Source organism: Poecilia latipinna, unplaced genomic scaffold (assembly GCF_001443285.1).
Source record: "Poecilia latipinna isolate Pla-1442-1.1 unplaced genomic scaffold, P_latipinna-1.0 Scaffold2722, whole genome shotgun sequence".
NCBI lineage: Eukaryota > Metazoa > Chordata > Actinopteri > Cyprinodontiformes > Poeciliidae > Poecilia > Poecilia latipinna.
Genome location: NW_015115338.1, coordinates 4,801 through 16,843, shown reverse-complemented (window position 1 = coordinate 16,843; position 12,043 = coordinate 4,801). Strand labels below are relative to the sequence as shown.

Genomic DNA, 12,043 nt, shown 5'->3' with positions numbered 1-12,043 from the left:
TTTTTTTTTTTTTTTTTTTTTAACTCAATTGGACTATTCCAGAAAGGTGTTTGGCTGGTGGTGAAAGGGGGGCAGACAGACAATTGTTAAAAAAGATTTATACAGGGATGAGAAGATCCAACTTTGATTTTGGTTGTTTAGTTTACAGTTCAGCAGCTAAAACTCATCTGGATAAATTAGACAGTATTCAACATCAACCACGTTGAGGTGACCCAACTACATTCTAGTTGGGTCACCTCTTGAATTTAGGGTGTGGGGGAGAATCTGATTTTAATTTCATTTATCACTACAAAAGGGTTCAGTGAATGCGCATATGAAACTGGTGGGTTTGGTACCTCAATAAAAGGTTAAGAACCACTGCCCTAGAGCATGAAGTTAGAAGAGCTCAAGTAAACAAAGAGAGTGTAGTGGCAGTATTTTTTGATATTGAAAAAGCATATGATATGATGTGGGTAAAGGGTTTATTAATCAAAGTACACAAATTGGGGATTAAAGGAAAAATATATGCATGGATTAAAGACTTTTTAACAAACAGGAAATTACAGGTAAGAATTGGTGAGGTAGTTTCCGGTAAATATGTAGTGGAAAACGGAGGGGTGTATTATAAGCCCATTATTGTTTTCTGTTATGATAAATGATATATTCAAAAATATTGGAAATGATATGCTGTGTTCACTCTTTGCAGATGATGGAGCAATATGAAAAAGGGAAAAATGTTGAGTTTATAGTAAAGAAATTACAAAAGGTCATTATTGATATAGAGTGGTGGGCACTGCAATGGGGATTCAAATTCTCAGTGGATAAAACGAAAGTAATTATATTTTCTCAGAAAAACAAACAAACAAGGTGATAGAATTAAAATTATATAATCAAAAAATAGAACAGGTAAAGAATATAAATTTTTGGGGATTGTGGTTTGATGAAAAATTAAAATGGAATATTCACATTCAAAAGATTGTAGATAAATGTATAATAATGTATAATCTTGTTTATTACCGGTATGTATTTTATAACTTGTTTTATGTCAAGGTGACCTTGGGTGTCCAAAAAGGTGCCTATAAATAAAATGTATTATTATTTATTATTATTATTAAGATTGTGTGCTGGAGCATTCAAAACAACACCTACAGCAGCATTAGAAATAGAAACAGGAGAAATGCCATTAGATCTAAGGAGAACTAAACTAGGAATTAATTATTGGTTAAATTTGATGGGTAATAAATGTGATCATCCAACTCGGGAAATTTTAAAATCATCTTGGGAAAAGGAAAAGAAAGAATTGAGGAGTTATGGATGGACAATTGAAAATGACATAAAGGAATTTAAAATTGATAGTCTAGAAATTAATCAAACAGATCCAATATCAATTATACCACCTTGGATTCTTCCAGAAACAATAGTAGATATATCACTAATGGTAAAGAAACAAGACAAATCAAATGTTGTAGATATTCAGTGCAATCATATTTAAATAATTATTATCGACATGTTCAAATTTCGATAATAACAGATGTATCAAAAATAGCTGGAAAAATGGGAATAGCATTTGCAATCCCAGAATTCAATTTGAAAATGGGGAAACGAATTATGGATGGGTTATCAATTTATACAGGTGAAATGTTAGCAATACTATTGGCATTACAATGGATAGAGGACGTAAAACCACTGCAAACAATAATTTGCTCAGATTCAAGCTCGGCTTTGTTAAGCATAAAATATAATAATACGGATAGTAGGATGGACATCTTATTAGAAATATATCATACTCTATTTAGAATACAAAATATGGGGTTAGTAGTTGTTTTTGTATGGGTTCCAGCACATATAGGGGTAGAAGGAAACGAGAGGGTTGATAAAATGGCAAAGAAGGCAATACATAATCCTCTTAGGTTTACAGTTAGGACAAGTAAATCTGAAGGGGAAAGTAAAGTCAAAGAGGAGCTGATGAAAATATGGCAGAGCAGGTGGGATGAAGGTTTAACAGGAAGATGGTTTTATAAAATTCAGAAGTTTGTAGGAAGGAAAAGAAAGGGAAGAAAAAACAGAAAGGAGGAAAGAATAATAACAGGGTTAAGGTTCGGTCATACAGGGCTTAATTATTCACTTTTTAAAATACAGAAGCATAAAACAGGAAAGTGTGAATATTGTGAGAAGTTTGAAACAGTAGAGCATGTTATTTTTAGAGTGTTATAAATATGAAGAAGAGGATGTTGAGAGAGTGTGAAGGTATTAAAGAAAGGTTTAATTTACTAGATTATTTGAGGAGGGATTTGGGGAGTAGACATATTGAAATAATTATTTGATTTCTTAAAAAAACAAAGTTATTTCAAAGAATCTGAGTAGAGTAAGATGGTTGTGAATGTGTAAAGAATAACAAAGAGTGGTACATAAAGCTATAGGCAAGTAAGGTTATATAAGTAGGTGTGTATGTTTAGTCAGAAATTATTGTAGGGATTAGATATGAAGTAAAAGTAGGGGAAAATATATAGATCATCACGAACCACACTCCATACCAGTAGGTGGCGGTAATGCTACTGAAAGTTTATTGCCAACTGCCAATAAAAACCAACAAGAAGATAAAAGCCACACGGGGCAAGGATCGGACCCAATACCTGGAGCGCTGCAGGTCTTCGCCCAAGTCAGACAAAGACTGATGAAATATTTGCGCCCCAACGTCGTTTTTTGTGTGTGTGCGCACGGATCCTTATTTTTGAACACCTAATTGTGGACTTTTTGTTGGACAATTATTGAAATATCTCCTTTTGTTTTGATTCAAAGGCTGTACTATAGATTTGGTGTGGGGTTGTTTAATTGTTAAAAATGAAAGGTTGACAGAAATAACGCGGTGATTCCAGTGGAACAGCTGATTTTTGGTTATTAAATATAGTGTGCCACTCCCAGCCGCAAGTGTGCGATCGTTTTCTTTTGTTTAATTCAAATCGTTCTTTCTAGTTTTGATTATGAAAGGCAACAGACATACTTATTTCTAAATTTTTATAAAAATAATTCAAAGAACTCTCTTGACCGTGTTAAATCTTCCGTTTAGACGGGGATTTGTTACACGCTGCACCGAAAACTCCGGAGTATCAAAGAAATTGCATGAACTAAGTGTGTAAATGAAGCTAGTATGAGGGCTACTTTCTAGCCTAAAAACATCTTAAAACAACTTTTTATGACAAACTTACCTCTGTTTATCGCTGCTGATGACACAGTGCAGTGGTGGCCATCTTGCTGGTCCAGAGACGAGACGGGTATGGCTGCAGGATGGTTTGGAAAGTCACTACTCCGTGCTTTGGCCTTTCAAAATAAAAAAAACTAAACTAAAATCTCAGGCTAACCATTTTTCTCGGTGACCAGGTGTCCGGTATTATTTGTTTCTCACAGAAGCATTACTTAAACTGACTTGCGGCTGGCAGAAAATATTACAGTTTATAGCCTGAAACCTGAAAGGAACAAGCTTGTCTGCCTGCAGCCTGCATGATATGGAGAGCCATTTCAGCCAAAAATTAAATAAATAAATAAATAAATGGGTGAAATAAATAAACAAATGAGTAAAATAAATCAATAAATGACAAAAATGAGTGAAATAAATAAAAAATTAGTTAAATAAGTAATTGTCACTTTTATTCCCATTTATATTTGTTTATTTATAAATATATTTATTCCAGATTAATTTAACCCTTTTTATGTTCCCATTTTAATTTGTCCAATTTTAATTTCCCTTTTTTGTTTACCCATTTTTCATTAATCTATTTTTCATTTAACAACTTTTCAATTTCCCTTTTTCATTAAGCCAATTTTCTATTTTCCAGTTTCATTATTAATCAATTTCTCATTGTAACGTTTGGGTTGTATTAGGGAAGGAGAAGAAGCGGCAGAAAACTCACAACCACACTGGTACTGGGAATTCCACAGTGTTGTCCTTTAATGAACTATTCACCAACCTTACAAAGCCCGGTTGAACGGCTGCTATATAGTTTGATAATATTATCAAACATGAAAATGAGCAGAGTCCAAACTACCTGTTAACGTTAGAGATTATAGGTACTCCCTTATATCAATCAGATTTTGACAGGTAGTGTTCAACGTGGGTGGTCCTGAAGTGGGGGAGGGGCAACTTGGGTGGTCCGGAAATGGGGGATGGGCAATGTGGGTGGTCCAGAAGTGGGGGAGGGGCAACTTGGGTGGTCCGGAAATGGGGGATGGGCAACGTGGGTGGTCCAGAAAATGGGATCCAGATGTTTGAGGTTCTAATTCGTAACAGATGGTAGGCTTCAACGCCAGTGAATTTTTGCATTGCTTGTGCTAACTGCGGACTATGTTTCAAGATGTGCAAGATAAAATATGTGATCGGCGATCTGTTCACCGCTCCAAACCAGGAATCATTAGCGCACTGCGTTAGTGAAGATTTACGAATGGGGAAGGGAATCGCAGTTTTATTCAAAAAGAATTTTAGACGAGTCGCCGCGTTAAAGGAGCAGAGTAAGTTTTTTATTTGTTTTCTTTTGGTTTTTTGTCTGTTTGTTTCTTTGTTTTTAAAAAACTTGACGTCCTAATAGAAAAGCTGGTGGGAGAATGCGCAGTCCTAACACATGATCGACGTTTCATATATTACTTGGTAAATATGACGCAGACAATTATACTGCACAGGACCAAATTTGGTTCATTACGCAATCTGGTAAGTGTATCTTTCCTATCATGCATGTCAGATTACAAAGAAAAAAGCCAGCCAGAAACCCGCATATGTCAGTCTGAAGCAGAGTCTGGAGGCCATGAAATCTCACTGCTTAGAAAATAACATCAAAAGAATATCACTACCTAGGTTTGTAGGAAGTACTGCTGATAAATACCCTTAATTCTTCTTTATTTGATAATTAAACACAATATTTTATCTCCTTCAGAATGGTCTGGATGAGCTGGAGTGGTCAAAAGTCTCACAGATTCTGCAAGATGTGTTTAAACAGACAGATATAAGCCTGACGGTCTACAGCTTGCCCCAAGGCGGAAAAGAATGCCCTCCTGCTGTTTTCCGCTAATCAGTTCCAGATAATTCTCCCATCACCCCTATTTTGGACAAATACTCTGTTCATCCCAAGACCGCCGCTCTTAACCAGTTCCAGATGTCATAGATCCTTTCCTTATCGATAGATAATTCTCCCGCCACACAAGGAGGGGAGGAACCTTTTTTTTTTCTTGCAAGAAGGTTGGACAAGACTCTGTTCATTCCAGACTTGCTGCTGACCCGTGCCTGTGATTTTGGATTTTGTTACTGGACTGGACTGGGCTGGACTTTTTTTTCTTCTTTTTTAAAAGAGAGAAATTACACATCCTGGCCATGGCGGTGCTGTCTGAATCTCAGTACAATGAACTATTAGGGGGTAAGTTACATCTCTCTCTCTCTCTCTCTCTCTTCATTTTTACCCCTCAATCTGACGCTGCATTTTTTCTTCCGATATCGTTTCGCTAGATACGGAGAGGAGGACCGGCTTCCCGGGCGTCCCCCAGCTGCAGTACGGTCGGTATTTTAACGCTGCCCCGAGCGTTGCGGCATAACAAAAAAATTAATCACAACATTTTAACAGATTTACAGGGGGATCGAGTCATTACTCAGGCTGTGGCGACCCGCCCGAAAAATAGGCTCTCTCTGACGAAGGCGCGGCCTTTGTGGAGCGATCCGCCAAACACCTCGGTGCGCGTGAAACCGGAGCAGAAGAACATCCGCGGTAAGTTAAAAAGAAATGCAGTTTTGTGTAAGGAGGGAGAAAATAATTTCTGACCTATTAATTTTTTATCGTTTAAGATATATTTGATCCAAAATCTGTAATCAACCTAATCGATTCGGAAGAACAAGTAGAAGAAGAAGAAAAAGAAGAAGAAAAAGACCTTCTTTACCCGTCTCAACGTTATACCGATTCATCGCGGAAGGATAGAGCGCAGGAGGATTTTTCTGGCTCGACGGTGTCCCAGCAAGGAGGGGTTTCTGCCGGGATAGAGTCCCGCGGCAGAACCATCACCGGTCTACAAACCGCCGGATCAAGAGATCAGTCTGCAGCTCCGTCGTGGGGCGCGTTGAACGCGCCGGTGACTGCGCTGCAAGCGGTTTAATAACACGATTAAATAGTTCCCTGCAAAATACCGCGCCGCAGCATTCCGTCAGTCAGGATCAAAATTCTAATGTAAATGAATACGCATCACTTCTACAGAATTCAATACTCGTTTTGACCCGACTCTCATCTGCTTTGGAAGTTTTACAAAATTCACCCAATTCAGGGAATCCTCCAGCTGCAGCTGCAATTCCCCCTCCTCCTCCTCCTGTGGCGGCCGCGTCTGCCACTCCTGCTGCAATTCCCCCTCCTCCTCTACCTTCGCCCCCTCCTCTCCCTGCACCGTCTGTGTCAGCCGCGTCTGCAGCGTCTGCTGCTGCTACTTCTGTCAAAACTCCTCCGTTCTCACCGTTGCTTGAACGCGAGCGTTTTAATAACGTTGAACTTAGGCGTCCCTTCAGAATTCCTCCCACTTGTGAAGATTCCGCGCCAGATCATGCTTCATATTATGTAGAAATTATGAATCATCTCGTTGAACTAGCAGATAATGCAGGTTCTTTAGCCAGACGAAATGATGTTGTTCAGCTATAACTGGTTGGAGATAATTTTAGCAGGCATTTAAATATTCACGTCAGCAATGATGACGACATACAAACAGCTTTTATGGATTTTCTGGATGAATTGGTGCAATCGAATGCGGAGCTCCCATCGCACGGTGACCTTGAATTTGTTCTACAAATAGTAAGAGATCCTTCCGGCGGGGTGAAGCGCAAAGCAACAAAAACTTCAGCCTGTGAACTCATCAATAAAAAAAGACGTCACCTGTACATAGCACAGAATTCTGACAATAAACTTTGTTTCGCTATCAGTCTAGCCCATGTCTATAATAACAGCTTTACAGACTCAGAGGCTTTACAGCAAGCTAAACAATGGCAACATGACGCAGGGCTTACAGAGCAGACGCCCGTCACGTTCACCGACGTGGCCAAATTTGAAAACCTACTACAAAGAAAAATCGTAGTGTTTTATAAGAACTCCAAAAATCCTGTTCTCTCTAAATTTGAGACCGATTTCCGAGATCGCACAAACGCTTGCCTTCTTCTGTTACACGACCAGCATTACTTCGGGATAAAAAACCCAAAGGGTTTTTTCGGATCAAAACATTTTTGCCAGCATTGTTTTTCAGGCTACAATAACCCTAGCACACATTTGTGCGGAGGATATTGTCAAATATGTCGCAAAGCCCCTTGCATAGGCAAAGAGTACGATCCTGTATATTGCGGAGGCTGTAATCGGTCCTGTCACAATTCTTTATGTTACAACAAACACAAGGAACCCAATTTCAAGCCTCGCGCCGAAATCTTTGCGAGTGAATGCAAGACGACCAAGATGTGTGCGCTCTGTAAAAGAATTTATCACGTACCCATAACTAAGCAGGAAAAAGGACACGTCTGTGGAACAAAATGCACCATTTGCGGTGAAAAAATAGCCCCTGGCTCTCCTATAGCAATCAGCGACCACCTCTGCTATATTCAACCTCTCGCTAAATCCAATCAATTGGATGACAAGATAGTGTTCTATGATTTTGAATCATATTTTGATCAGAACGGCGTGCACGTACTGTTTCTAGTCTGCGCCAAAACTTTAAAAGGCGATAGCTGGTTTTCATACGGTCTTGATTGCGCTCGGAAATTTATTCTTCATTACAGAAAACCGATGTTTAAAAATTATGTATTCATAGTGCACAATGCCCGAGCATACGATAATTACCTCCTGCTGAGCGCTATGACCGAATTGGGCATTTCACCTCGCATTATTATGACCGGCAGCAAAATTATTTGTTCATAGATAGTCTTTCATTTCTTGCTATGAAGCTTAGTCAAATGCCAAAAGCGCTGGGTTTTAACGACCAATCAAAAGGATTTTTTCCTCATTTATTCTCCTCGAGGGAGAATTTGCACTATGTAGGACCCTTCCCTTCAAAAGAATATTACTCTGTGGATCGGATGACTCCGTCCCAGCAGCATGAATTTAATGACTGGTACCAGGACGCGTCCAAAGAGAATTTTGACTTTGCAAAGCAAGCCGTTCATTACTGTCGGAATGACGTAGAGATTCTACACCAAGCCTGCGTTAAATTCAGACCAATATTTTGAGGAGACGAATGTAGATCCTTTTAAATGCATAACCATCGCATCGGCATCCATGAAGGTTTTTCTGACAAATTTCCTTCAGCCTAAAATGTTAGCCATACCATCACCGATGGATTACAGAAATAGTTCAAATACTTTCTCGAACGCCGGCATCCAATGGCTGGAATGGATCATGTTTGACAGAAACATATTTATCGAACATGCATTAAATGCGGGAGAAAGGAAAATCGGACCATACTTTGCAGACGGGTTTTCTGTTGTTTCAGGTATGCCGACGGTCTTCAGTTTTCACGGCTGTTTCTGGCACGCTTGTTATCAATGTTTTATTCTAAATGAAAAATGCCCTTTGAGAGACGTAACCTTTGAACAGATCCGCGCGGCCAGCGATGAGAGACAGAATCCTGCAATCCAAGTTCGGCGTCCGACTCGAGATTGTGTGGGAGCACGAGTGGGCTGAAATGAAGCGATCTGATCAGAGGGTGATTAACTTTCTCAAAAAAATGAATCCGCCAGAGCCTCTGGTCCCGCGGGACGCTCTTTTTGAAGGGAGAACTTCCGTGTTCAAATTGAGACACACCGCAGCTGCTGATGAAACTGTTCAGTACGTGGATTTCACTTCACTGTACCCCTATGTGAACAGCAGATTTCCTTATCCTCTGGGACACCCGACAATATACCGAAACTTTGAGCATCCCGACAATTATTTTGGGTTCATCAGAGCGGTTGTCTATCCTCCTAGAGGCCTCTATTTCCCAGTCCTGCCGTGCAGAACTGCGCACGGTAAGTTAGTGTTCACGCTTTGCCGCACCTGCACAGAAAAAAAATAATCAGACAAGTTCCTGTTCCCACAGCAATCAGGAAAGGGCTCTGACCGGTGTCTGGGTGAGCGTTGAATTTCAGAAAGCATTGCGATCTGGTTATCGCGTGGAAAAAATCACAGAGGTGAAGGGTAAGCAGGAGGCCTCAGGCTACCCGGCCGAAGCAGTCGATGAGGAAAGTAAGGAGAAGTATGTGAGAGACTACAAACTGCATCAAGGTATCCAGTTAGATCCGGACAAAATTGCGTTCAATCCTGCTAAACGGTTTTTGTTTAAAAACTTGTTAAACGCATTCTGGGGAAAATATTGTCAAAGGGACAGTCTCACACAGACGGTTATTGTGAGCGATCCTGACGAGTTTTTCAGATTCTTATTCTCAGGTAAATACACCGTCGAGTATTTCCACTTTCTGAACCCTGACGCATGTCTGTTACAGTGGAACTACAACAAAAAATGCGTGATCCGTCCGGGCAAGGTTAACAACGTGTTCATAGGCGCCTTTACGACCGCTTATGCACGATTGAAGCTTTTAAGCTGTATGGAGCCTTTACAGGAAAGGGTTTTGTACGTAGATACAGACAGTCTGATCTATGTGCTGAAACAAGGGCAGGCCCCACTTAAGCTCGGAAATTACCTGGGTGACCTGACTGACGAATTGGGAGGAGACAGCATACAGGAATTTGTTTCTACAGGGCCCAAAAGTTATGCTTATCAAACCAAGAATGAACGAAAAATAAAAATGTCTGTGAAAGAATAACTCATACGACCGAATGTAGCCAAACTGTCAATTTTGACAGCATCAAAGAGCTGGTGGAAGGTTACTTGACCGGCGGCTCCAGAGATGGGTTGATTCAGGTACCGCAGCACACAATCAGGCGTGATAAAAGAGGGTTCGTGTTAAAAAATGCCACATTTCAGAAAAAGTTTCGCGTGGTTTACGACAAACGGAGGCTTTATCCTGACGGAACAACCTTGCCGTTTGGATACTGACTTGTTCATCCATAATTTACAGAGGGGAGTAAAATAATTTTTGTCTTTTCTTCTTGTTATTCTTTTTTTTTCTACTATTAAAAAGAAAAAAAAATGCTGCATTCAGGTCATGCACAAGAGACTTTATTTGATCCTCGATTTAAAACACCTTTTTCATGTCTTATCGCCAGTCCTAGCGGCTGCGGGAAAACTTATTTTGTGCAGAAAATGTTGATGGATTGTAGTCATGTCATGGATCATGAACCTGAAGCAATTGTGTGGATTTATAAGTCTTTCCAACCTATGTATGACGGATTGCAAAAAATTTATAAAAAGATCAAGTTCATCAAAGGTTTGCCTGACTCTTTTGAGGATGAAGACTTGTTTCCAGCGAATAAAAGCATTTTAATAATTCTGGACGACGTCATCTTTCAAGCCTCGGACCATCCTGAAGTGGTAAAATTATTCACAGAATTCAGACATCACAGAAATTGGAGCGTAATAATGTTGACGCAGAATGTATTTCATCAGGGGAAGTACAGTAATTATATGGTGTTGTTTAAGAACCTGAGAGACAGATTACAAATAAATATATTAGCTCGCCAAATCTTCCCGACAGCAAAGGCTCTTTTCTTAGACAGTTTTGAAGACGCTACCAGAGAACCTCACGGTTATTTAATTCTTGACCTTACGCCAACCTGTCCAGAACATTTTCGAATGAGGTCGGGTATACTGCCTAAAGAGTGGCCTGTTGTTTATATACCTAAAACAAAGTAAAAAACCATGTCTGCGAGAATAAAACGAAATGCTCCCCTGCTTCAAGCTCTGTATCATTCCACGCCTCAGAAGCGTAAAGATATTCTCGATCACTGCTCGCCCGACTTTCTAAAAACGCTGTGTGAGTTATGTCTCAATATATTAAAAGGAAATTTAAAACTTTCGCCTTCTCAACACCGGAAACTGAAAAAACAGAAGAAGCTCATCAGATTGCTGGCTGACAAACGAACAGGTTTGAAACGTAAACAGGCTGCTCTTAAGAGCCAGCAAGGAGGGTTCATTCTCCCTATTTTTGCGGCTCTCGCTCCATTGATCGGAAACCTGGTGGGCGGAATTATCGCAAAATAAAAAAAAAATGTCTCAAAAGATGTATCTGATCTCGCCGCGTCACTTCAAACGTTTGAATCAGCCGGAGGCTTCTATCAGAGAAACGGCTGAAGAGGATTTGGATTCTAAAATGAGAGCGATATTGGATGAACCAGGACTAACTTCATACGAGAAAATTAAAAAATATGACGCTTTGCTGCAAAGATATCTGTCTTTAATCAAGCAAGGTCAATTAGAAGAGCCTTAATTATCTGCACCTGTGCAGCTTGCTAAGAATGATCCTGCGCTCGCGTCTGAACCTGGAAACGGCGAAGATGAGGGGAATTCGTCTGCAAAGGAAGAGTCGCCAGAGGATCCCATTTGACTGATTTACTCAAAAACCTTCTGGTTCCGTTTAAAAGAAAAGCTCAAAGCCTCCAGCCTGCAGGATGGACTGATTTCCTCAGTACTCTACATGAACTAAATATTCCAGTATCTTCTGTGAATAACCCGCGAGCAGTATCTGCGTATAAAGACAGAGGGTGCGAATAACCCGCAGCTCCGTGAGCAGCATCTGCACATCGAGCCTGAGAGTATTAAAAAAACCCCCAGAAGAGAAAAAAAGATTATTCTTTCTCCAACGTTCGACGGAATTAAAAAACCCCCGAGAAGAGAAAAAAATATTATTCTTTCTCCAACGTTCGACGGAATTAAAAAAAACCCCGAGAAGAGAAAAAAAGATTATTCTTTCTCCAACGTTCGACGGTATTAAAAAAACTTCAAAATGGGTTAATTTTTCCCCTTAAGACTTTTTTTTTTTGATAGAAAATACAAATTTTTAAATAAAAACATTTATTGAATTGATTTCATGCGTACATTTGTTTTTTTTTCTCACAAAATTACAGCAAAAATATTTCACAAAATAAGAAATTACAATAAAAAGTAAAATTTCATGCAAACAATTTGTAACAATCTT

General features: G+C 39.6%; 1 protein-coding gene and 1 long non-coding RNA gene across 5 annotated transcripts in view; one reads left to right on the top strand and one right to left on the bottom strand.

The window, feature by feature from the left end:
• LOC106938904 (uncharacterized) overlaps positions 1–4,122 on the bottom strand; it is a 22,473-nt gene extending 18,351 nt beyond the window's left edge. Inside the window, exons 1-2 of the long non-coding RNA XR_001422715.1 lie at positions 3,888–4,122; positions 3,186–3,297 (exon numbers count right to left, since the gene is read on the bottom strand). This is a non-coding gene — a long non-coding RNA (uncharacterized LOC106938904). The remainder of the gene's footprint in view (positions 1–3,185; positions 3,298–3,887) is intronic.
• Positions 4,111–8,854, top strand: LOC106938903 (uncharacterized). 4 transcript variants are annotated; one of them, XM_015021101.1, is made up of 4 exons: positions 4,202–5,378; positions 5,468–5,515; positions 5,583–5,723; positions 5,801–8,854. In XM_015021101.1, the coding sequence occupies exon 4, from the start codon at positions 6,708–6,710 to the stop codon at positions 7,890–7,892; it is 1,185 nt and encodes a 394-aa protein (XP_014876587.1). In that variant the 5' UTR covers positions 4,202–5,378; positions 5,468–5,515; positions 5,583–5,723; positions 5,801–6,707; the 3' UTR covers positions 7,893–8,854. The 4 variants fall into 3 exon arrangements, with proteins under 4 accessions (XP_014876588.1, XP_014876589.1, XP_014876587.1 ...); XM_015021102.1 differs by lacking the exons at positions 4,202–5,378; positions 5,468–5,515; positions 5,583–5,723 and adding an exon at positions 4,111–4,122 and having other exon boundaries at positions 6,098–8,854; XM_015021103.1 differs by lacking the exons at positions 4,202–5,378; positions 5,468–5,515; positions 5,583–5,723 and adding an exon at positions 4,173–4,184 and having other exon boundaries at positions 6,098–8,854.
• The last annotated feature ends 3,189 nt before the right edge of the window (positions 8,855–12,043 follow it).

What these genes read in the sequence shown, in the direction of transcription:
- LOC106938903 (XM_015021102.1), top strand. Translation starts at nt 6,708, where the DNA reads ATGGATTTTCTGGATGAATTGGTGCAATCGAATGCGGAGCTCCCATCG.